The sequence below is a fragment of the Stomoxys calcitrans genome, chromosome 1, assembly GCF_963082655.1.
Source record: "Stomoxys calcitrans chromosome 1, idStoCalc2.1, whole genome shotgun sequence".
NCBI classification, from domain to species: domain Eukaryota; kingdom Metazoa; phylum Arthropoda; class Insecta; order Diptera; family Muscidae; genus Stomoxys; species Stomoxys calcitrans.
The window spans coordinates 155120930-155148387 of NC_081552.1; the positions used below are offsets into that span (position 1 = coordinate 155120930).

The 27458-nt window shown below is 40.6% G+C and overlaps 1 protein-coding gene across 1 annotated transcript; it reads right to left on the reverse strand.

The window, feature by feature from the left end:
• Window positions 1-9079: 9079 nt before the first annotated feature.
• Window positions 9080-26249, reverse strand: LOC106089417 (N-alpha-acetyltransferase 60). The gene is made up of 7 exons (XM_059360128.1): window positions 26081-26249; window positions 25623-25904; window positions 25117-25249; window positions 22209-22373; window positions 21905-22125; window positions 21726-21840; window positions 9080-10079 (listed from the first exon to the last, which is right to left on the reverse strand). Exons 2-7 carry the CDS (start codon window positions 25637-25639, stop codon window positions 9948-9950), a joined length of 783 nt encoding a protein of 260 aa, XP_059216111.1. The 5' UTR covers window positions 25640-25904; window positions 26081-26249; the 3' UTR covers window positions 9080-9947.
• Window positions 26250-27458: the final 1209 nt, after the last annotated feature.

A 27458-nucleotide genomic window follows, 5' to 3' on the forward strand; every position in this document is an offset into this window, starting at 1 on the left:
GAAGTGTGGGGGAACTAAGAAGCCGAAATATAGAAATCAAGTTTTTAACGAAATACGTGGACGACCTCTTGGGAATAATCAAGAAACAAGACGAGCAGGAAATACTAATGCTACTTAACACATATCACACGAAAATTAAATTTATATTGGAAAGAGAAGTAGATGACGAAATACCATTCTTGGATATGAAGATTATAAGACAGGAGAACAAAATAGTTACAGACTGGTACACGAAGGCAACGACATCGAGACTACAACTCAACACAACCTAAAAGGATGAAGACAAATATGGCAACTAACTTTATCCAAAAAGTTGTAGACCTTAGTGACGAGCAATATATTACACGCAATATAGCAAAAATAGAAATAATATTAAAATTAAACAATTTTCCACTTTCACTTATAAAGACTCTAATTCAGAATGTTTTTGACCCCAAACAATACAAATATGAAAAATCATCGGAAAATAATTATTTTCACAGTGTACCATATATTCCCAAATTAACAGAAAACAATGCTTGGGCACCAAACAGAGAAAATGGAAAAACAACAATCGCATACAAATCAAACCACACACTACAAAAGCTGTTCACAACATCAACTACCAAAGCAGACAAACTCCAACTAGACAATGTAGTTTACGAATTGACGTGCAATGGCAAAGAAGGGGAACAATGCAGTATGTGTTATGTGGGCACCACTCGACGAAAACTGAAAAAAGAATGGCAAAACGCGAATCAGACATCAAGAAACGCAGAGAAAGCACAGCTTTATCACAACTTATTAAAGAGACGGGGCACAACATTGACTTCAAAGCTGTTAGAATTCTTGACAGAGAGAGAAATGAAAATAAGAGGTATACTCTTGAAAGTTTACGTATACAACAGAGGATAGAGAAGTCAATGAACACGAAAGAGGACAAAGATAATACAAAGCTACAGTATTCCGTTGCAATAGTTTGGAGTGTAAACATAGTTCTGTGATATTAGTTTTAAATTTTTCGCTGCAATATTTTACATTTTATTTATTTTTTTTTATTTATATAAATTTTTTAATAAATTAAGAGAATAATGCAAATGTAAACATATGTAAGTAAAAACTATAAACGTAACAAAACAGAACAAAATATTTAAAATGCGTCTCTTGTTAATAGATTTCACTAAACTCTTGAAAAAGTTGGAAAAAAAGCCGACGAAACGTCGAGAAAAGGATGAAATAAACTTGTTTTATTTGCATTTTGAAACATATTGACCCTAACAACCCGCAAAAATCACGTAAGAGCAACAGTGGTCACTAAAAAAATAATTAAAAATTATAATATGTACACAATTGACATAAGATCCAGTGCTGCCAGGTATTTTTTGTAAAAAGTCGTCAAAATTGAGAAAAAAATCAATAATATTGTCAACTTTTTTCTGAAAAAAAGTCATAAAATCGTCACACCAACAATTTGACTTTTTCATACCGATTTCGCAATTTTTGGTGAGTGGAGGACCTCTGGCAATTCAAATAATGAGGACAGCTCGATTAAGCTTTTAATTAAAAAAAGCCACAAATATATCAATATCTTATATCCAGAGAAAATTTCAATAAAGTATTAATTAAACACAAGCTATCAATGAATTCTTCTCTAGGGTCAAAATTTTATTGAAGTTTTTCCAAAGACAAAATTTAACTGCGATATAAACACAAAATTTCAATGAAATCTTTAATGCATTTTTTACGGGGTATATTTGACCTTTTTGTATTTATGAAGTTTGGTGTATAGCATCGGCTATAAGTCATGGAAAAAAAAACAAAGTTTTGTGCTGTTTTTTGTTTTATTTTTTTTCCAATATTTCGGTCGACGCCGTTAAATATAAAAATTTTAAATATGGAGTTGCGTTTAACGTGATGCTGTAGAGTTCGCAGCAGACGGTGAATACACGAAATGTACGAAAATTGTTCTTTCGGTGGTTTGACAAGGTTACCACATTTTAGTTTTTTTGGTTTCTTTGGCCATAATGTTGCCATTTGCATATAGAAATTAATATGGCACCAATCAATTTATCAACTAATTACTTGCATGTATATGCACAAATGCGAGTGTGTGGACCGTACTCAAATTCACATATGTTGTTGTAATTATAACAAAAACCCACCCCTTCGAAACTTATAAATAATTAAATAGAAAACTATTTAAAAACAAACGAATGCAGCTTTTAATTGTTAAAATAATTTGATTTCGTAGTATTTTATTGGTATAAGTTAAATAAGAAAAAATTCTAAAAGCTTTTGCCAGCATCTTCCACTTGTAACAAAATAATGTTGTTGTGATTGCAAGACCAAAAGAACAACACGTTCTTTCATAATTGTTATTAATTCATACAGATTTATTGCAATAGCTTGTTATTAAAGAAACACTTATTTTTTTATTTTAGAAGTATATTTATTTATTTTTTTTACAAATAGACTCTTATTTATGCGTCAACAAATATTTTTTTCCATCCCGAGTAAGTACATGTGAGCAAGATCACTAACACTAACAAACACTTAGTTACAATTAGAAGTTTGACGATCGCGTTTATTTTATGTAAGAAAACGACTTGTTGCGCACCGACAGCGGTTGTGCTCTTTTTGGACGTCGTGAAATGTACATTTCTAGATGAAAAAACAAGTTATAGCGAAATGAACACTTTTCATCAATATTTTCCTCTCATTCTTTTATATGGATCTTACCGTCAAAATCGATTATAGTACCATTATGTGTGGAATATCGGATCAAATAGAACATCTTTCTAAGATATTAGAATAGAATCACAGTTGTGTTATCAAATATTTGACATATAAATTTACTGAAAAATCAAACCAAGTAGAAGAACTGATTGTGGGGGAGTTTTGTCTTCTATAAACATAAAGTACTTATCGAAATTTTGAGCTAGACTAAACTAAATTTTGGAGAATTTTTTGTCTAAATTTGTAACTTTTATTATTAAAATAGTTTATTTATCTACTGATTATCATTAATATTTTGCGAGAAATCTTAATTTTATGCTGCATAAAAATTCAAAAATTTTCAAAAATGCCGTAACATTTTTGTTTTCATCTGCACACCACGTCCATAATAGCAAATATTTTGATCTATTTTTTGGCTACCTTAGTTTCAATATATTTGTTTTTGAATGATATTTTAGATATCGTTAATGGTAAAAAGGCATTTTTGCTCATTGAAATGCAATCTTGAACGTGGCCATTGCAACGAGAAAGTGCCGCGTGAAATGCTCTGGGTCTGGCTGGGCAGTTAAACAGGTGACGTGTGGTCCCAGGTCACAATCGGGACACATCCTGCACGTTGGCATCAAACCCTGCTCTGTTGGAGTTAAGGCGGCTGCATCTGCCGGAACGTAATTGAGCCAGAACTACTCTGGGTTGCCGGGGGCGGTCAATTTCTTCAGGTGCAATGGGAGGCGGTCGTTCTCCAAGGATCACATTTACCCGGTAGCTATTCACTGCATCAGCTGCTGTGTCTGCACGAATGTTGTCTAGACCCCTTACGCTAGAGGTTCTCTCTTGTATCGCTGGACCTCAGGCTCTAGATCATGTAGAATCTACCTTAAGGTTTTTTGGCCGCTCTGTCAGCACCCCAAGTGCTGCCAGCAAGTGAGTTGAGGAGTCTGTTTCTACTTTTGACTTTATGCCAAATTGTTGTGGAATGTGGGGAGAATGTGTAAGAGCTGTCAAATGTGACGCCAAGTATTTTGGGATACTTGATGGTCGGAATCATTTCTCCATTGACCATCATATTTAGCTCAGTACTCATGGAAGATAGGTAGAGGTTAAAGAGTGCCGGAGATATCACCCCGCCTTGGGGAACTCCCTGTTTCACTCTACGGTGCTTCTACTTCTTATCCCAAAATTCCAGCGTTTGGCAGGGCTGATCGTGCCGAATGCCTTCTATAGGTTTAATGTCACGATAGCATGGTATGGGCTGATTAAAGCTTCGGCAAATGCGTGCGGTGATGGCATAAAAAACAGTTGTTGTGCTGTGCAGTCATCGAAATTCATGCTGATGCTCGGCGAATGGAAATTCTCCTACGAGGCTCGGGAGAAGTAGTACCTTAAGTATCTTGGCTACTGGTGAGAGAAGGGGGATCGGTCTGTACGACTCCCCTTACTAGGGTCCTTTCCAGGCTTCAGTAGCCAGATCACTCTGCCCATCTTGTAAGAGTGTTTCAGTACCTGTGTAGAGCTTCCGTCGCCTTACATGATTTGGCGGCACGTAACTTCGTCCGTAAATTGTGATGGCTGTCCTTTGGCTCGGAGACCATGGATACGACGGTATAGTAAGAGTGTTCAAAGACAGGTTGGGGACAATTGTAAGGTATTCGACTCCAGGTAGATCCAGATTCTTCAGCACCTGTGTAGAGCTTCCGTCGGGGCCCAACGCCTTAGATGATTTGGCGCCACGTAACTTCGTCTACGGTAAATTGTGATGGCTGCCCTTTGGCTCGGAGAACACGAATACGACGAATGGCTCTCTTCCTAGCCCTGTCACGCTCGGGATGCACAATAAATTGACGTTCAACCATCAATGTCGCACCTCTTCGGATAAGTCACAGTTACGTCGCTAAAAGTGACTGAGGTTCTGTCGTCCCGTCTACCAGGGTTCAAGAGTGACTTAACAGTAGACCAAAGTTTGCCTAAACCGGCACCTAAGTTACATTGATCCAAGTGTTCCCGCCGCAAATTCCGCTTATGTTCATTGACTTCCCTGTTAATTTTCAGATTCAGATCGCTGATTCTGGGGTTGTTGTTGTTGTAGGAGTTTATTGTGTTCTATGGGTTGCCCAAAAAGTAATTGCGGATTTTTTAAAAGAAAGTAAATGCATTTTTAATAAAACTTAGAATGAATTTTAGTAACAGCTGATAACTGACAGAAGAAAGAATGCTATTACAGAGTCACAAGCTGTGAAAAAATTTGTCAACGCCGACTATATGAAAAATCCGCAATTACTTTTTGGGCAACCCAATATCTTCCGTCTGCTTGATTCTGTTGAGTGTCAAGACCCAGGAACTCTCCGACTAAGATGGGGTGCGTCCACAGGGATCTGGGTCTGAGTCGAGTGGCTCTGGCCGGGCAGTTAAACAGGTGACGTGTATCGTGCGGTCCCTGGTTACAATCGGGGCATACATCTTGCACGTCGGCATCAATCCTTGCTCTGTAGTAGTTGAGGCGGCTGCATCTGCCGGAACGTAATTGAGCCAGAACTACTCTGGTTTGCCGCGGGAGGTCAATTTCTTCAGGTGTAATGGGAGGCAGTCGTTGTAGAACGTTCTCGTTCTACATTAACCCTTATATTAACGCTATAGATTATGTAGTTCTACCTTAAGGCTTCTGGGCGGTGGATATCTATCTACAAGATGGTCTCTACGATAACAGCCCAAAGGGTATTGCTTAGACGTGGTCAACAAGGTTTCTTTCTCTGCACCCAAATGCTGCCGGCAAGTGGCTTGAGAACTTTGTTTCTACTTTTGACTTTATCGCAAATTGCTGTGGCTGTGAGGAAAATGTGTAAAAGCTGTCAAATATGACGCCAAGTATTTTGGGACACTTGATGGTCGGAATTATTTCTCAGTCAGCTGGGTATTCACCTCACGCGAAATTGTAGTGAACAATGCCTGAAGATTCGGTGGCAGATATCTTCAGATTTTTTGCACCGAAAGTTCCTTGAGGTAGACGTTCAACCTATCGCAGACCTCAACAATGGGTGGGGCCTGATGCCATGATCGTACAATCGTCCGCATATGATACGATGTCTATGCCGTCTGGAGGGGGTGGAATGGAGGATAGGTAGAGGTTAAATAGTGCCGGAGATATCACCCTACCTTGGGGAACTCCCTTCACTCTACGGTGCTTCGACTTCTTTTCCCTAAATTCCACAAATGACTGGCGACCACACAGATAATTCGCGACCCAGCGTTTCAGGCCTGGCTGGGAGGACGTGTTGGTGATGTCCTCAAATAGTTTGGCATGGCTGACCGTATCGGATGCCTTCGATAGGTCCAGTGCCACGAGGACCGTCCTACTACATGGCCTGGGCTGATTGAAGCCACAGCATTCAAAGCTGTCTTCGAAATCCATGTTGATGCTCGGCGAATGGAAATCCTCATCATACATACATCTTGCATACATACATATTGGGTTGCCCAAAAATTAATTGTGGATTTTTTAAAAGAAAGTAAATGCATTTTTAATAAAACTTAGAATGAACTTTAATCAAATATACTTTTTTTACACTTTTTTTCTAAAGCAAGCTAAAAGTAACAGCTGATAACTGACAGAAGAAAGAATGTAATTACAGAGTCACAAGCTGTGAAAAAATTTGTCAACGCCGACTATATGAAAAATCCGCAATTACTTTTTGGGCAACCCAATACATACATCTTGCACGTCGGCATCAATCCTTGCTCTGTAAGAGTTGAGGCGGATCGTAATTAAGCCAGAACTATTCTGCTTTGCCGGGGGAGGTCGATTTCTTCAGGTGAAATGGGTGGCGGTCGTTCTCCAAGGACTACATTCACCCGGTAGCCAAGTACCGCATCTGTTACCATGTCTGCATGAATGTTGTTTAGACCTGCTTGATATGCCGCTTGATCTAGAGGTTCTCGCTTGTAGCGCTGAACCTCACGCTCTAGATCATATAGATCAACCTTAAGGCTTCTGGGCGGTGGATATCTATCCACAAGGTGATGGATGGTCTCTGCGATAACAGCCCAGGAGACAAAGATCCTACCAGTGGATCTTTGTCTCCTGATGGAGGTGGTACACATGAGAGCTGAGGAGACAGCCCGTCGCAGTTCGGAGGACGGCATTATGACAGATCTGAATATTATTCCACTGCGTGTCACAAGTTGACGAGACCACACTGGCGCTGCTTAACTTACCACAGACCGGCCAATTGCTTTGTACGTGGTCAACAAGGTTTCTTAGTCTGCACCCCAAGTGCTGCCAGCAAGTGACTTGAGGACCTTGTTTCTACTTTTGACTTTATCGCAGATTGCTGTGGCATGTGGGGAGAATGTGTAAGAGCGGTCAAATGTGACGCCAAGTATTTTGGGACACTTGATTGCCGGAATCATTTCTCCATCGACCATCACAGTCAGCTCAGTATTCACCTCACGCGTATTTGTAGTGAACAATGTGGTTGAAGATTTGGTGGCGGATATCTTCAGATATCTTGCAGCGAAATATGAAGCAAGCTCGTTGAGGTAGACGTTCAACCTATCGCAGATGTCATCAATGGGTGGGGGGCCTGATGCCATGATCGTATTGTACAATCGTCCGCATATAATACGATCTCTATGCTGTCTGGAGGGGGTGGAATTGGGGATAGGTAGAGGTTAAACAGTGCTGAAGATATCACCCCACCTTGGGGAACTCCCTGTTTCACTCTACGGTGTTTCGACTTCTTTTCCCTAAATTCCACAAATGACTGGCGACCACACAGATAATACGTGTTGGCGATTTCCTCAAATAATTTGGCATGGCTGACCGTGTCGAATGCCTTCGATAGGTCCAGTGCCACGAGGACCATCCTATCACATGGCCTGGGCTGATTGAATCCACGGCAAATGTGTGCGGTGATGGCATGCAAAGCTGTTGTTGTGCTGTGCAGTCTTCGAAATCCATGTTTATGCTCGGCGAATGGAAATTCTCCTACGGGAGGAGTAATGCCTCAAGCGTCTTTGCCACTGGTGAGAGAAGGGAAATCGGTCTGTACGACTCCCCTAAGCTCGGGTCTTTTCCAGGCTTCAATAGCGGGGTCACTCTGCCCATTTTCCAGACATCGGGAACTATCAGAGTGTTCAATGACAGGTTGAGGACAGTGGTTAGGTACTCAACTCCAGGTGAATCCAGATTCTTCAATATCAATGTAGAAATTCCGTCGGGGCCCAACGCCTTAGAAGATTTGGCGCCACGGATGGCATTCGTAACTTCGCCCACGGTAAATTGTGATGGCTGTTCATCGGCTCGGAGACCACGAATACGGCGAATGGCTCACCTCCTTGCCCTGTCTCTCTCGGGATGCACAATAAATTGACGGTTGAACAACGCATCTCTTCGGATCAGTCACAGTTATTTCGCCAAAAGTGACTGAGGTCCTGTCATCCCGTCTACCGGGGTTCGAGAGTGACTTAACAGTTTGCCTGCACCGATGCCTAAGTTACATTGCTCCAAGTGTTCCAGCCACAAATTCCGCTTATGTTCGTTGACTACCCTGTTTATTTCCAGATTCAGCTCGCTGATTCTGGGGTTAGCGCGGTACATAGCACGAATCCCATCCCGCTCGTCTGCGAGTACCACTGCTTGCGCCGGGAAATTGGGCCGCACTTGGGGTATTCGACCGGCTGGTATAAAGCGAGCGAGGTTGTATGCACCGGATTGACCCGATGGAACCCTCATCGGCAAGGGCTGCCGCCTCAGTGTACGTGTTCGTCTGATTCTGGGGTAAGTGGGGTCCGTGCAACGAATTCCGTCACGCTCGTCTGTGAGTACCACTGTCTGGGGCGGGAAACTGGGCCCCCTCAAAAATACTTTATAACATCCATGAGTGTCGAAAGCTCAATCCTATCTCCATCGTATATTGTTTTTTTTTTTGTGACGACATTTTTGTTTGTGTATTGATCGCCGCGAAAACGTTATGGCCATTAGTTATTAAAAGGTGCCAATAACTCGCCTTGTGATTGAGTATTACTGGCGCAGAGTATTTAGGCAAGAGCCGTTGCCGCCCTGCGGCCTGCCCTCAATGAGCCTTTCCACTTGATATCGCTGATTGATTTACACGAAGCATTCCACTATCCGCAACATGCGCTCGGTAGCTTTTAGCTGAGATACTTGTTATGACCACACAAATCGGACCTCTGAGTTCCAACTCTTGTGTTGCTAAAATAGCCATTCCGGCACGGGATCCTTAAGTTCATATTGCTTGGAAGCTATTAAAGAAAACAATCGCCTTATATGATTTGTATCCTTTTATTTTAAATTTAACATTTTTTTTTTGTTAATTAGCTAAATATCATAATACTAAAAAAAAGGGGGTGGTGGAGTGTGAAGTAAACTACGTGATATAAATGTATATGCGGTACAAAAACATGATAACAATTTCAAATAATAATAAATTAAAATACAAGAAGAGCGTAGTCATTTAAAGGCCAATGCTATTGATTTTCAAATAATTCTTATCCAAAATAATTACCTAATTTTGCAATTAAAGAAATTAGGATAAAATTCATGATTTTTTTGGTATGCGCCTTTAATGTTGTGAGGAATGTACATATTTATCATATATGTACATACATACTGTTGCTGAGCATTAGAAACGGTCAGGATGACGTTGTTGTTCTAGCAGTGTGTTATACACTGAGGTGGCAGCCCTTCCCGATGAGCGACTCCATCGGGCCAATCCGGTGCGTACAACCGGCTGCCATGGGATTGTCAGAATAATAAAGGCTGATGCTGCTATGTACAAAATAAAATTAACAAAATCAAAAGTCTATCTCTAAAGTTCTGTAAAGAAAAATACTACAAAAACGGAACCAAATCATTATCAATCGAAAATGAAGCCATGAATTGTTAATGCAGTTGCAGTTTACTATTTTGCTGGATGAGTTAGGCGCGTTGCGTTCCATGTTCCATTTTAAAATACAAGCAAAACCATGATAACTGACTGGATTCGTTCACGCATTTGAGTCAAATAATACACCCTATTACAGGTTTTAAATAGTTCAACAATAAATACATAGGCATGATGTTCTTTAGTTAATAAATTAGTTTTAAGCTATAATATACATTTCTGATATATACTCGTTCAGCTAACTTCGAACTGTCGCACATTCACAATAAATTCTGCATTGGATTGTTCTATTATTTGCTCTTTGATGATTTGCCAATTTGAATGCGTTTTGTTTCAGTGGGCGAAATTAAAGCGTGATACAGTTTTATGGCATATCCATCGTACCACTTGTCTCACGCGTGCAGAGACCCATTTGAAGACTTCGCCAGTCTGCCGTAATTTTGATGCATAGTCCTTTATATGATCTGTGCTAAGGAGTTAATAAAACCATAGAAAATTGTCGTAGATATGAAATAATTTGATTTTTTAAAGGCGTTATGAGCAAAATAAATCAGGAAATTTCAGAATAGTACGGTCCTCGTGCAACTTCATTTTCAAAAGCCCTCGATAGCTGACCGATGCACATTATTGGAGTACATTGCCACCACGTTTGCCATATTAAGAACTCTAAGACCCGTAATGGGAAACAAGGATGAGGTGAAACAGCAAACAGGTTCAGAAGGGGAATCTCTAAATAAAATACGTTGAAACGGTGTATGCCTTGGATCCACACGAATCCGGCGATACAACTGGGTAATGTCGCAATTGAATGCGTATCAAAAGTGTCGCCAGCGCAGGATCAGTAATACTAAATCCTCCTGCAAAGCTGGCCCGACATGAAGAATATCATTGAGGCTGACGCCATTCGAGGTCCTATTGGACGCATAAAAAACAACGCGTAACTTCGTGGCCTGTTTATCGGGGTTGATGACTCCAATGATATCTGCGGATACAAATCCGCGCCGAATAACAAAACAAGAGGTCGACAGTCGAAAAGCTGTGAATCCGCTAGATCCAGGTCAGGCAATCAAGAAGCAATAGTAAAGGATGGCAAACTTCCCGAGATCTGTGGGAGAACAAATGCAATCGTCTCCAGCCTGAGAGAAGAATTCTTCCTAGACCCTAAACTCAGAGAACATTGTCTTCTGGAAGTGGCAGCAACGGTGGCCACAACGGATCGGAAGGGCAATTTGGACCGATTGCACAAACTCTCAGATACAAAGGAGGCTTCCGAACCCGGATCAATAAGAGCTCCTCCCTCTACGTCCAGCTATGTGAACAAACTCAAAGGAGGGGGGTAGAGAAAGGAACAAGCCAATCTTTTGAACTTAAACACAATAATTTTTTAATTTCATCTGCACAATTTTTAAATAAAAAATTTGGTTGATAATTGTATTTTTTCAATTAAATTCTTTCAATCAAATATGACCTTAGACCCAACAAAATGTACAGTCGAAAACGGATAAGTGAAAGGCTTAAAATACATCAATTTGGTTCCACTCTTCAGTTTAGCGTAGTTCGGATAAGTAAAATTAATTTCCAGCTATGCAATATAAGCATAAGTTCAATTTAAGGTACAAATATGTATGAAATAACTTTAGTTGGAAAAGAGTAATGCTCGGAATTTGGGATATAAAAACTTATTGGAATTTTGGGGTATAAAAACTTTTGCAGTTTTGCGCCATTTTCACTAAAGCGAATTCAATTGTATTGAATAACACCAAAAATGATCAGGATCCACATAAGCCTGATTTTTCACTACAGCTATCCCGGCACAGGAACGTGAGGTCCGTTCTGTGTGATTTTCATCGCTTTCACGAGAAGTTTAGTTCCTACCTACCGGGCGCGTCCACAGGTTGCGGATAGTGAAATGCTCCATACGGAGCAGCTGCAACGGCAGTCGCAGACAATGAGCGTATTGGAAGGGTGGGTGGCACCGGCTCTTGCGTAAACACTGAGTGCCTATGATGCTCTATACGACAAGGCAAATTATTGACGCCTTTAAATAACCTATGACCATCATGTTCCCGCGGCGATCGGTCGTATAGACCGGAACGAGCTTGCTCGCTTATAAAAGCTTGACGAGGATCGCCACCTCCACATCAAATGTGCCAACAACAACGTGTCGAACATTATTTTTATTATATGAAAATTGTAAAAAATCAAAAATACTAAAAATGTTGCCATTTGAAACAATTTTCACGAACACAGTGATTTAGTTTACAGCTCGAACTACGTATATTTAAAATATCTCAGATTGGATTTTTTCGGATTTTTTTAATGTGCAAATTTGAACAATTTTGAAAAAATCTAAAAAAATCATTCCGAGAGACAATTGCATAGTAAAATATTTTTGTTTTAGGTCGCTGAATATCTGAAGTAGAAGGCTCCATTAAGGTTAGATTGAAAGAGGGTGCGGATATTAAGCCACCCCATGCCACTAGGGACATACACCTAAGCCAGTAATAGGCTTGTTGTGCGCTCTAATACAGATATTTGGCCGTAAGGCTTTTGTATTATACTGAAAAATACATAAATACTAAAAAGTAAGCTCGAAAAATAAAATCTATGTTAGGAATTCCGTGCTTCTTATAAAATCCTTAATTGTTTTCATGCCACGCGCCTAAGTTGTCCCCACTTAAGTGCCGGTATCTGTTAGAAGGGAAACCCGGGCAGTGACATAGGAAATGCTCCAACGTTTCATCATCTTCTCCGCATGCCCTACACATGCTATCACTTGCCGCACCGATTTTACATAAATGAGTTCGTAGTCCTGTGTCCCGTTATGATACCGAGAGCTATACAGACCTTCTTTTTACTTCCTTTCAGTAATAGCCTCGTCTTCTCCCCATAGGATTTTCACCGTCCTACCGACCGTTTTGCTGTTTCACAGGGTTGCATGCGCATTCGTCGCCCACGCCCTTATCTCCGACTGCGTCGACCTAAAAGGCTTCGGTTTAACCAAGTTCATTGACGGCAGTTCTCTGGCTTTCACTGCCAAATCAACTGCTTTCTCAATCCCAGTTACTCCGCTATGGCCCGGCACCCAAACGATTATACCGCGATGGTATGAGCTGCTCCTATCCTCAATTCATTCTCCCATCTTCTTAAGTATGCTGCTGCTGCCTCACACTTAATCTGTATGTCAATGGGTCGGATATCTGGAATATTCTCCAGTGCCCAAGTGGGCGTGGTCCTCATCGCTCCGCCTATGCCAAGACAACATGTTCTCTGAACCTGCTGTATAATCATTACGTGGTACTTTTTCTCAATCGCAGTCCAACGGACTACTGAGGCGTAAGTTGGTATTGGTCTTATCACGCTCCTGTAGAGCCAGTGGACTATCCTCGGGTTCAGGCCTCATATTGAGACTACGGCCAGTCTATATAGTGCCCAGCATCTTCGAGCCTTCTCGGTACGCTCCTTAATGTGGCACTTCCAATTCAGTTTCCTGTCCAAGATCACACCTAAGTATTTGGCCTTGTCAGATATTGAAATTGTTTTATTGAGGAAACGTGATGGGTCAAATAGGCCCACCTTCGCCTTCCTTGTGAACAGGCAGTTTTCAGTCTTCTCTGGGTTAACATTGAGAACCTTAGGTCTAGCCCAGTCGTGTGCCATCTCCAAGACCCTTTCGGACCTCCTGCATAGCTGGATCAGATCCTTACCCCTTAGAAGTATTATAACATCGTCTATGTAGCAGATGGATTCAAATCCCTCCTCAGTCAGCATCGGTAATGGGTCATTTATGGCGGCCACCCATAGGAGTGGCGATAAAATGCCCCCATGTGGCGTACCCTATGCCAATATCTCTCCTATATTTATGTCATGGGACCCGCAATTTATCCACCTGTTCCTTAGCATATGATTTATCCAGTCTGTAAGGATTTCGTCCACCTGGTACTGGTCTAAGGATTGGATTAGTGTGTCGGTCCGCGCATTGTAAAAAGGCCCCTCGTTGTCAATGCATGCTGTTTGTATTTAAGCAGCTCGCTGGATGTCGTACTCTTTAACATGGTATCCACTATGCGTTCCATGGTTTTGAGTAAAAAGGACGTAAGGCTTATAGGCCTGTAGGCCTTTGGTGTCACATAACTTGGCTTGCCGGGCTTATGCATTAACACCACAATTGCCTCCTGCCAGGTTTTTCGAGCTGTGAAAATAAAGGCCAGATGGGCGCCAGATAGTCCGCCTCCTTCTGTTGTAACGACCGAAATACTCCATCAGGTCCGGGTGATTTAAATTGTTTGACGCTCTTCAAGGCTTCCTTTACCAAAAAATCTGTAATGGTAAGCCTTCGATCAATCTCATGTTCCCAGATTTCGGTGTCTCCGTTAGTCCCTTCGTATGATGTGGAAAATGCGTTTATATCAAAAGCCTCAACATGTTCTCCGTTTTCTCTGTTCTCACTCGCATGTCGTCTACTAACGTTTCAGTTTGGACATCTGTTTTTAAGAGAAACTATTTCATCTTGGCGACATCATTAACGCTATGGACCTGGTCGCCCCAGAAAAGCTACCAAGTGGCACGTTTTGCCGCTCTGGTAATCTTATTGTATTCCTTGAGCCATGTGTAATACACATCCCAATATAATTCCGCTTTTTTGCGACGTGCTCTGTTAAAAAGTCTGCGGACATTTTTCCCAAGAATGCAAATCTTCCCGGTCATCCAGGGTTTTTCTTGGGTTGATTTCCTTTCTCGGAGAGGACAACTATTTATATCCATATTAAAAAAATAAATTCTTTGACTTAAACTATTTCTTTTTTAAGTTAAGTTTATGCAATTTTCCAGTTTGTTCACTTTTCAAAAAAACCTTGAAAAAGTTGCATTTTGGAACAATCGTAGAAATCGAAGTTATCGATAAATATTGGTCTATCAAAAACGATTACTATATCAGGACCAAAATACCCCATCATGCAACGGTTGCATTGACTAGATCATGTTGTCAGAATTAATGAAAAAAGCTGATTAAGCCTGATTAAGAAACCAAGTGGAGAAAGACATCTCGAGAAATGGTGTCAGGGATTTTAGAACAAGCGTAGAAGATCGAGGTGCTTGGCTACATGCTGGCTACATTTGTGAGGTAGTGTACCATGTAAAAACTTCTCCACAAAGAGGTGTCGCCCAGCGGCACGCCGTTTGGACTCGATTATAAAAATGAGACCCCTTATCATCGGATTCGGACAGCACTCATTAATATGTAAGAAGTTTGCCCCTGTTTTCAATGGAATGTTCATGGGCGAAATTGCACTTTGCAAAATGCTGCTCTTGGAAATGTTAAAGGTTATTTCCTCATTATCCATGTAGACCATCTCCACCTCTTAGCATTATTCCTTGGCCTCTGGGGTGAAACACTTAGAGCGGAAATTTTCTAATAGAGAAGTTTTTCAGTGAGAACATAGCCAAGTATGTTGTAGCAGTGTGATGTATAATGGGGCGGCAGCTCTTGCCGGCACAACCGGCTGCCATGGGATTGCATAGCCAAGTATGAAAGAATAATCTAAAAATAGTAATCATGAAACATTAAGACGCCCACATTCGTTATTGAAGTAAGGCCGGTACGCAGCTCATACGAAATTTTCGCTTGACAAATACATTTATCAAAACTAAGTGTTGTTTTATGTAAACAAAAGGCTATCGTGATGCAAACGCCTAGTCAACCCTAAGACCCCCGGATCAATCGAGTTCATAGAATCGTCAATGCCTGCAATGGCTCCCTGTTCCATTAGGTCCAATGTGCAAAATTAGTATGGCACATGTGTAGAGATGGGTTTCTACCAGGTAAATACCCAACGCTGGGGTATTTATTGGATAAATACCTTTTTTGGGTATTCATAATTCTGCAGATATCTGATGTATAAAAACATTTTCCAAAAAATTTTTGATGATTTCGTATTCTTGTATATAAACCTGACCTTTTGATCTCATAAAATCGGATTTTAGTTGTTGTTGTTGTTGTAGCAGTTTATTGTGTACTATCTTTCGTCTGCTTGATTCTGTTGAGTGTCAAGACCCAGGAACTCCGCGACTAAGATGGGGTGCGTCCACAGGGATCTGGGTCTGAGTCGAGTGGGTCTGGCCGGGCAGTTAAACAGGTGACGTGTATCGTGCGGTCCCTGGTTACAGTCGGGACATACATCTTGCACATCGGCATCAATCCTAGCTCTGTGGGAATTGAGGCGGCTGCATCTGCCGGAACGTAATTGAGCCAGAATCACTCTGGTTTGCCGGGGGAGGTCGATTTCTTCGGGTGCAATGGGTGGCGGTCGTTCTCCAAGGACTACATTCACCCGGTAGCCAGTTAACGCGTCTGCTACCGTGTCTGCATGAATGTTGTTCAGACCCGCTTGATATGCCGCTTGATCTAGAGGTTCTCTCTTGTAGCGCTGGACCTCACGCTCTAGATCATGTAGATCTACCTTAAGGCTTCTGGGCGGTGGGTATCTATCCACAAGATGATGATTTGGATGATTTCTGCGATAACAGCCCAAAAGGCTGTGTTTCGGACGTGTTCGGATTTTAGTTATATATAGCCGCTATATAGTCCGATCTCCAGACTTAAAGTCTTGAGGCAATAAATTTGTCATTTTTCATCCGATTTCCATGAAAATCGGCACAGTGAGTTCTGGTAGACCCCTATTCATTTCTGTGAAGTGTGGTTCAGATCGGACTATATTTGGATATAGCTGCCCCATATGCCGATCGCTCGATCTCCTGATATTGGGTATGAGGCCATAAAAGATCCATTTATTGCTCGAATTCGATGAAATTTGGCGCAGTGTGTTCTGGTAGACCTCTACCCGTTCCTGTCAAATGTGGTTCATATCCGACCATATTTGGATATAGCTGCCATATAGACCGATCTCCCAATATAGAGTATTGAGCATTTTTCATCAGATTTTTGATGAAATTTGAAACAGTGAGTTTTGGTAGACCGCCACATCTTTGTTGTAGTTGTTTTTGTTGTTGTTGTTGTAGCAGTTTATTGTGTTCTATCTTTCGTCTGCTTGATTCTGTTGAGTGTCAAGACCCAGGAACTCTGCAACTTAGATGGGGTGCGGCCACAGGGATCTGGGTCTAAGTCGAGTGGGTCTGGCCGGGAAGTTAAACAGGTGACGTGTATCGTGCGGTCCCTGGTTACAATCGTGACTTACATCTTGCACGTAGGCATCAATCCTTGTTCTGATGGAGTTAAGGCTGCTGCATTTGCCGGAACGTAATTGAGCCAGAACAACTCTGGTTTGCCGGGGGAGGTCGATTTTTTCAGGTGCAATGGGAGGCGGTCATTCTCCAAGGACTACGTTCACCCGGTAGCCAATTACCGCATCTGCTACCGTGTCTGCATGAATGTTGTTTAGACTCCTGATATGCCGCTTGATCTAGAGGTTCTCTCTTGTAGCGCTGAACCTCACGCTCTAGATCATGTAGATCAACCTTAAGGCTTCTGGGCAATGAATATCTATCCACAAGATGATGGTTAGGATGTTCTCTGCGATAACAGCCCAAAAGGCATTGCTTAGACAGCATGTAGTTATGTCTTTGCACTGGTAGGATCTTTGTCTCCTGATGGAGGTGGTACACATGAGAGCTGAGGAGACAGCCCGTCGCAGTTCGGAGGGCGGCATTATGACAGATCTGAATATTATTCCACTGCGTGTCACAAGTTGACGAGACCACACTGGCGCTGCTTAACTTACCACAGACCGGCCAATTGCTTTGTACGTGGTCAACAAGGTTTCTTTGTCTGCACCCCAAGTGCTGCCAGCAAGTGACTTGAGGACCTTGTTTCTACTTTTGACTTTATCGCAGATTGCTGTGGCATGTGGGGAGAATGTGTAAGAGCGGTCAAATGTGACGCCAAGTATTTTGGGACACTTGATGGTCGGAATCATTTCTCCATCGACCATCACAGTTAGCTCAGTTGTTGTTGTAGCAGTGTGTTATACATTGAGGCGGCAGCCCTTGCCGATGAAGAACTCCATCGGGTCAATCCGGTACGTACAACCGGCTGTCATGGGATTGAGTTAGCTCAGTATTCACCTCACGCGTATTTGTAGTGAACAATGTGGCTGAAGCTTTGGTGGCAGATATCTTCAGATTTCTTGCAGCGAAATATGAGGCAAGTTCGTTGAGATAGACGTTCAACCTATCGCAGATGTCATCAATGGGTGGGGGCCTGATGCCATGATCGTACAATCGTCCGCATATGATACGATCTCTATGCTGTCTGGAGGGGGTGGAATGGACGATAGGTAGAGGTTAAACAGTGCCGAAGATATCACACCACTTTGGGGAACTTCCTGTTTCACTCTACGTAGCTTCGACTTCTTATCCCTAAATTCCACAAATAACTGGCAACCGCACAGATAATTCGCGACCTATCGTTTCAGGCCTGGCTGGAGGGATGTGTTGGCGATATCCTTAAATAATTTGGCATGGCTGACCGTGTCGAATGCCTTCGATAGGTTCAGTGCCACGAGGACCGTCCTATCACATGGCCCGTGCGGTGATGGCATGCAAAGCTGTTGTTGTGCTGTGCAGTCTTCGAAATCCATGTTGATGCTCAGCGAATGAAAATTCTCCTACAAGGCTCGGGAGGAGTAATGCCTCAAGCGTCTTTGCCACTGGTGAGAGAAGGGAGATCGGTCTGTACGACTCCCCCAAGCTCGGGTCTTTCCCAGGCTTCAGTAGCGGGATCTTACTTTACTTTAATTTGCTATGACAGAATATTTGTTCCACTAGCCGAACGTAGAATAGCGTTCCAAGTGCCTCGATCTTCTGCGCTCATTCTAAATCTCTGACACCAAGTTTCGAGGTGTCTCCCACAACTTGATCTTTCCATCGGGCTTATGGTCTTCCCGGCTTGCGTGTACAACCGTGTTTGCCTTCAAAAGACTTCTTTGCTGGAGCCGTTGTATTTTGATGCGTTTGCCTATGCTATCGTCGTCATACAGCTCGTGGTTCATACGTCGCCTATATTCTCCATTAACGCAAACTGGTCCATATATTTTACGAAGAATCTTTCTCTCAAATACTCCAAGCACCGCCTCATCTGCTTTCACAAGTACCCATGCTTCAGAGCCATATAACAGCACGGGTAGTATCAGTATCTTGTATAGTGTAATCTTCGTCTGTCGAGAGGTGGCCTTGTTTCTAAACTGCTTACTTCGTCCAAGGTAGCATCTGTTTGCCAGTATTATTCTTCGTTTAATCTCAAAACTGGTGTCATTCGTTTCGATTACGGCGTTGCCGATGTAGATAAAGTTACTGACTGTCTCAATGTTGTGGTTCCCAACTTTCTCTATTTTCATTATCTGCTCGGTTGTGCAAGGCATTTTGGAAGTTGAAACCATCCATTTCGTCTTATCTCCATTCACTGCCAGACCCATTTTCATTGACTCTCTTTCGATTCTTTCAAAGGCTGCAGTTACTACTTCAGATGACCGACCTATGATACCGATGGCGTCGGCATAGGCGAGTAGCATGTGTTCTCTTGTGATTAGTGTGCCATATCTATTCACATCTGCATCTCGTATAATCTTCTCCAGCAGGATATTAAAGAGATCACACGATAGGCAGTCTCCTTTACTTAAACCTCGTTTGGTATTGAATGGTTCCGAGTTTGTTATTGAATGGTTCTTTCCTATTCTTACTGAGGAACGCGTATCAGCAAGTGTCATCCTGCAGTCTTATTAATTTTGCAGGTATACCAAACTCTGACATGGCTTGAAATACCTTTGAACGTAAAGGGCTATCGAAAGCGGCTTTGTAGTCAACAAAGGGATGGTAGGTGTTGATTTGTCCTTCTCGGGTCTTTCCCAGGATTTGGCGCAGTGTGAATATCTGGTCTAGGGTGGATTTAACAGGTCTAAAGCAGCATTGATAGGGCCCAATTATCTGTTGTCTTTAGGTTTCAATCTTTCACACAGTACGCTTGAGAGTATCTTGTATGCGATGGGGATGAGACTTATTCCTCTGTAGTTAGCACATTCCGTCTTGGCTCCTTTCTTGTGTACGGGACATAGTATGCTGAGGTTCCAATCATCGATAAGCATCAGATAAGCTGATGCATACGCCTTATCAGCGTGTCGCCTCCGGTCTTTAATAGTTCAGCGGGTAACCCGTCGGCTCCTGCTGCCTTGTTGTTCTTTAGTCGGGTCACTGCTACTAGGACCTCATTCTGACTAGGAGGTAAACATTCTATACCATCATCAGGGATTGGTTCTGCGGAATCCCCTTCGCCGACAACGTCGGACACTAGCAGTTGTGTCCTGCAGGAGGATGTGCCTGCACCAAAGCCATCGGTTTGATGTGTAATTCTTTCCGACCCCTGAGCATCTCAATTCGCTCACACTCACGTCTTTCCATTTCCTTTTTCTTTCTGCCCAATACCTTCCTTCCTCCCGATACCTCTCCTTCATCTGGCGCGTTGCTACTGATTGCAGGATTGCTCTATATGCCGCATTCTTGGCTTCAGTAGCATCCCGACACTCTTGGTCGTATCATGGGTTTCTTGGAGTAGGCTTCCGGTACCCAAGTACGGATTTCGCGGCATTTTCCATGGAGTGGGCAATTGTTTGCCACTGCGCCATTATATCATCGGAACAAGGAGTGCTTTCATCAAGCAGTTGGGTCAGTCGAGTGAAGTATGCCGCTGCCATTTGTTGTCTTTGCAGCTTTTCAATGTCCAGCGTCCGTGCAGTGTCAGATCGTACTTTCCTCGCCATGTTTAAAAGGGTGCGAACCTTTGCTGCAATAAGGTAATGATCCGAATCTCTATTCTCTCCACGGATCGATCGTACATCTAACACGCTGGATGAATGCCTTCAATTTGGTTTCTCGTGATCGGGTGACAGCCATGTGACTTTGTGAATATTTTTATGTTGAAATCTGGTGCTACTAACTATCATATTTACTATTCCTTTGTTTCTCATAGTTTTCCGGGGGCGGGTTATTGGCCCAGCGCCCCAACCACATGGGTTTTGTGGGATTGCACATGCATTCCTCGTTGTGGCGAGCCGCTTGATCCAAGTCCGACACTCGCCTCTCGAAAATCGCTGACTGCCCGCGGCCGTATTTGCAGCTACTCCGCATAATAACGGAAAAAAATAAAGAAGTAGGATTAAAAAATGCTCCTTTTATAGGCTCATTACATTATATCGGGAGATCGGTCTATATGGCAGCTATATCCAAATATGGTCCGATCTAACCCACATTTTAAAGGAATGGGTAGGGGTCTACCAGAACACGCTGTGCCAAATTTGATCGAATACAGGTAATAAATGGATCTTTTATGGCCTCAATACCCTATTTCGGGAGATCGAGCGGTAGGTCTATTGGGCAGCTATACCCAAATACAGTCCGATCTGAACCACACTTCATAGAAATGGGTAGGGGTCTACCAGAACTCATTGTGCCAATTTTCATCGAAATAGGATAAAAATGACCCAAGATATCTGCAAAATTATAAATACCCAGCTTTTGGGTATAAATTTACCGGGTAAATACCTTATGGGTATTTACCCATCGCCCATCCCTACACATGTGCATGTAATTCTAACTACTAAATTTCTCATGAACATTCCATTAACGAACAGGGGATACTTCTTTCATATCAATGAGTTCAGTCCGATTAATGTTTAAGCTCAATGATAATGGACATCCTTTTTTATGCCGAGTCCGAACTGCGTGCCGCACAGCGACACCACTTGGTAAAGAAGTTTTAACATGACAGGATACCTTACAAATGTAGCCAACATTAATAAGGGGATAACCACCGTTGAAAATTTTGTTGATGTTCAGGCCGGAATTGGAACCCAGGCGTTTGGCGTCATAGGTGGACATGCTAACCTCTGCGCCACGGTTGTTGTTATTGCAACAGTGTGTTGTACACTGAGTCGGCAGCCCTTGCCGCTGAAGGGCTTCATCGGTTCAATCCGGTACGTACAACCGGCTGCCATGGGAAGCCACGGTGGCCTCAGCATGTAATTCTTATGAAACCGAAAATTTCATTTGAACCATGTTGCGTAATTTAGATGACAAACGAAAACCAGTCTTGTTTTGAAAAGGATATAATAATGTCCAAGGCTGGTGACCTCCGTTTATATAGGTAACATAAGTAAAACCGTCACGTTGGCCTTTGCCTCTTATATGATAGTAATAAGGCAGGAAAGAGTGCAGGCTAAACCTGTAAGAAAACGACATGATATGGTATTGTCTAAACATACAAATGTACATATGCAAATACGAACCTTCGTTTTTCATAGAATAATATGGCAGGTTGATTTGTTGTTAACACGTGAAGAAATATTGCTTTAACCGACTGTCTTTCGGCCGTCGTTAAATGGTTTATAAGAGCATCCAATAACAACGATCCAATACCATTTCGACGATGTTTTCGATGTACGCCCAGTGATAGAATATAACCAACATCTGCGGTTTTGCCCATACTATCAGGTAAAATGCCTTTATCCTTATTTTAGTGAAATTGAAATGACAAGACGTCAGTGAAGAACAAAAAATGGTGTTGTTGTTGTAGCAGTGTGTTGTACAAACCTCTTTGTTTAGATTTCTGTATGGTTTTATCTCCGCCACTATTAAACCTATGATAGCTAAATTATATACAGCCGCTAATGAGAAAAATCTTGAACTGGATGTTATATCCTCATACCAAGATAAAGGATAGTCAATGGGAAACCAGTCTTGGCATAATGTTCGGACCTAAAATGGTAGAAAAATTAAAAATTATTTTACTTTATATCACTTTGTTCTTGAAGATACATGAGAATTTTCTGTTTCGAGAGGCCATAAAACATTGAAACGTGCCAGCGGCACTTCTCCCATATCAACGTTTATTTTATGTTCATCGATAAGGACGAGTTGGAGTAACACAAAATTAAGAGAGTAGTCAACCATTCAACTGTTTTCGAATTTAAACTAGTTCATGATATTGTCAAATTTGCAATAATTATTGAACTGTTAAGATATTATTGTTTATTTTTATGTTAATTTACAAGTTTTTTGTGAAATGTTTTTAATTTTACTGTAATGTTGACTTCTTATTGTATGTATAATGAATTATTATTGGTAATAATTGTTTAATTTATGAGATAAACTGTGTTTGAGTAGCTTTTAATTCCTGATTTATTTTTTAAGGACATTTTTAATGTAAACCTCTTCGTGTGTCTATTATAAATTATTATTTGTTAAATTTATGGGATTTCCGATTTATTTGTAAGAAAATGTATTTATGAATTGAAATTATTGTAGTATTATAGTCGCATACAGTATAACAACTTGACTAATAAATGGAAAATTAAAATAAAAAAAAATTAATTAAAATAAAAAAAAATTAATTAAAATATAGAAGTTTTACATGGACAGTGATACAAAACTTGGTAGGAATTAACCCATACGTTTATGCGAAATTGCATAAGAGCATGTACAACACCGTAGGCTCTCTGGCACGTCGTTTTGAAATATCGCAAATCAGCTGAAAATTTTGAATCGACAGCATCTCTTAGTGCCAAAAGCTTGCATCATAGTAGTGAACTATTATTATAATGGAAGCCACCGCATTCCACTTTCGTGTGCTCGTGTGATATTCGTTTTCTTATTCCTTGTGAAATACTAGACCGGAGACCGGACTATGCAATACAGTAAGTTTTTTTTATGTGCCCGAATCGTTCGTATATGGATGGAATGTCGTTCGTTTGCAGACAAACCCTTAAGAATCGTCTATTAAAAGAAGTCCAATTAGCATGGTGGGGTTTTGTTGACACCAAAAAATCTTTTGGCTCAATAACAACGTGATATATATCGAAAAACAGTAAAATACTGGCGAAATGAATCCGCCACAACGGAATTGTAGTATTTTTTTAGTAATACGTATGCATACTTGCAAAACTATAATAAGTATTTATGTCTAAACCACAGTGATTATTGTCTTCAGTCGATTTCTAATAAACTACGAGGTTCTGGAAATTCAATTATTAAACTATCTTACTGAAAATTGGAGGTTAGCATGTCCTCCTATGACGGTAAACGCCTGGGTTCGAATCCTGACGAGATCATCAGAAAAAATGTTCATATGTGGTTTTCCTCTCCTAATGCTGGCGACATTTGTGAGGTACTATGCCATGTAAAAAACATCTCTACAAAGAGATGACGCATTGCGGCACGCCGCTTGGACACGGCTAAAAAAAGGAAGCCCCTTATCAGTGAACTTAAATTTGAATCGGAATGCACTCATTGATATTTGAGAAGTTTGACCCTGTTCGTGGGCAATTTTGCATTTCCATTAAAAATTTAATACAGATAGCCCGGAAAATTCAAAATAAGGGAAAGACTTTGTGCAGACTAGGTGTATATTTTGGCCCAATACGATATAAAAAACAAAATAAATAGCAAAATTTGGAAGCCAGCAATCAGTTTCTCTAGAATGGAACACTCAAATATCTCACAGATTGTTTCGTCCTAAAGCACATGACGCAGAAAAATTCTAGCGAACAGTTAAAAATTATTTCATGGTTTTAAATAATTTTTTTAGACAAAATATGGAGGCTACTGTAGCGCAGAGATCAGCTTTTCCGCCTATGATGCAGAACGCCTGGGTTTGAATGCTGGCAAGTACATCAGAAAAAATTTTCCGCAGTGGTTATCCCCTACACCATGTAAAAACTTCTCCCTGTTGCACTAAGGCACACCGTCCGAACTCGGCTATAATAAATAGGTTCCTTATGTTTTACCTTTAAACTTCATCGGACAGCACCTATTGATATTTTAAAAGTCTGCCCCTGTACATTTTTTATACATAAAACAACATGAATCGAAATGCATTCAATTGCAAATAAAGGATAGTCAAAATGTCAAAGCTATTCCTTAGACTTTTTAACTTAGATGTAAGTTTTTTTAATTATATTTTATCTGTATATATACAATCTTTCAAGGGAAAAGTTGTCGGAATTAAAGAAGCTCTGGATGAATGGGAAAAGTTGGTAATGAGGTTTTTTTAACAAACACATGTCATTCATCAAGATGAGCATTTCTATCGATACCCAAGGAATTGCATTGTTGAACAAATGCTTGAAATCATAATACACATACAATTGCTTTAAAACTTTGCAAAAGTGACTAAAGTAATTAAAAACATTGCATTCCCTGGATTTGTCCTAACTACATACACTGTCATTGCAATACCAGGAATTTATTGGTGACTATGTATGAAACATGAACTTATTGTCTCCAAGGGGATTTAAAATAAAATCTTTAAAACGCAACTTGATAACAATTGTAGCGAACATTTTCATTCTTATCACATGGGTATCTTATTGCGCGTACGGGCTCATGTTATTTTTCCATACAATGTACATTCCAACATTCAAATAAAATGCTCAAGTATATATGTATTTATGTACACACATTAGTCGTCGGTTGTGTACAGCCATACATATCAACATCGTACCTCGGTTAAATCATCTGGAACCAAAAACCGCAACTGGACATCGTGGCAGTGGCACAGTGGGACATTGTCGATCCGATTTATATCAATAGCAGGTTCAGGAGATGGAATATGTTTACTGTGGTTGTTTGTGTATCTGCAAAAAAACGAAATAAATAACTGAGTATGCTTTACACAAATTTCAAATCTAAGAAACGCGATCTTTAAATTTATTATAACGTCGGAAATAGATAACAGACTATTCTTTGAACATTGAAATGAGCATAGCAATCGAACAGTAGGTATATCTACTTCGTTCTATTAATATTTATATGCTATTGTTTTCGCACCATCTATCTTTTAAAATGAAGACATTAAGATACTAGAGTCACGCACAATGAAGTAACTTTTTTTCGTTGCTTTCGTCCATTCAATATTAAGTAATGGACTTAACGCATATGTCGCAGTATGGCACAGTCTTTAAAAGTAACATATAAGAATGGAGCTTACGAGAGGTGTGTAATACTCACAAATGAAATTGCGCCATATTCCACAATTGAAGTAAGATTTGTGTGATCGATTGTTCATTTGATTTGCTGTGTCGTATTGATACGCCCTTTGCGAGCGATTCATAAATGGCAGTCAGGGAAAGCACTACTCATCCCCTCCAAATAAAGTAAGCAATCATTGTGTGTCTCCTTTCGTGGAAGTCTAGGTGCTGTGCGATAAACGAATTCCTCCTTGTAGGGTCAGCAATCTTCTTGCTTGCTTAATATAGACCAGTCATTATCATAGCAATAACAGTTTGAAACCTGAAAGAAATACTAATTAATCTTGTGGTCAGTCTCATCTACTGAGGAATAGAAAATGCACCTCAGCCTTTTGCAAATAGCTGCTTGACGTTTGTTTACTTTTTTTCGAGAGGGGATAGGAATATGCTCCACCCGAAAATACACAAGAATCGTAATTAATACTGTACCAAACTAACCAGAATATCGTCCGTCCAAAGCGACAAATGCATCGGCTTCCAATTCTTAGTAAATACGATTTGTGCCGCCTCCGTTTGATTCTTGTAAATTGTATACATTTATTTTTCAATTGGTTTCAATTAACTCATTTCAAGTCCCGTTCCCCCTGACACAGGAGCTAATAATGAAAACAATGATGTCAATTGAGCATTTTTCTCTGCAACAAACACCAAAACAGGTGATTAAAACAGGGATGCCAAATTGGTGTATTTCGCACAAGATATAGTGCTTCATAGGTCAGGTACAACTTAGTGCCCAAGGAGAAAAGGCACTTAGTGGACTATTGTTGTATTTTTCTTTTGGTTAATATATTTGAATTATTGAAATCACATCATGGCAGTCCCTTTATGCCATGGAAATTATTCATATTATTTGTGCATGATTTACTAAAGCTGCTATCGCACTATATGTTCTTGTCTCATGTCATGTCACTTTTTATACCATGTTTCAACTTGGAGCAAATCTAGATTTGTGACGGGATTTCGGAAATCTCGTGTTTTAGAACGAGGTTTCCCATACAATTTCAACGTGAGAAAATCTACTTATTTGAGAAGATTTGCAGCAAATCTCCTTCCAAATTCAAATGAAACACTGCGTTTCCATTGAATACCAGTTATTATTGGGATTTTTGGGCAGCAATTTTTTCTTAACATCTGACAATTTCATATTGAAGATATAAAATTTAGTAGTAATTTAATAAAATAGTTTCACAAACTAAATCGCTGACCGCAATGTATATGCTGCACACAATAAAAAGCTGTCAAAAACGACACTGCTGACAAATAAAAACAAAGCATAAATCGTAGTGGAAACATGGTTTTACGTATCATTTTTATTTCACTATGTGTGTCAAAATTATCATATACGATTCAAAATTTTTATTATCACACTAGCAAAAGTTTGGGTTGATTTCTTTACCAGTATAGCGGATTCGCAGGCTTTAGGTGGGTATTTAGGTTAGTTTTAGTTTAGGTTAGGTTGAAAAGAGGGTTCAGATATTAATCTGCCCACTATAGACATACACCCAAGCCAGTAATCAGCAAGTTTTGCGCTCTAAAAAATAAAAAGTAACCTCGAAAAAAAAAATTTAAATAAGGAATTCCGTGCTGCTTAAAAAATCCTTAATTGTATTCCCAACCACTCTCCTAAGTTGGTTCATGACTGGTATCGTGTCCCCACCTAAGTGGGTGCTGGGTATTTGGTGCATGTTTCACAGTGAAAATTAATATTTTTCACGATTAATTTTTGTAGATAATAGATTTTGAAACAAAAAAAAATACTGATTTCATTTATTAGGACATTCCCTCATTATTTATTATAAAATGTTAATAAAAGTAA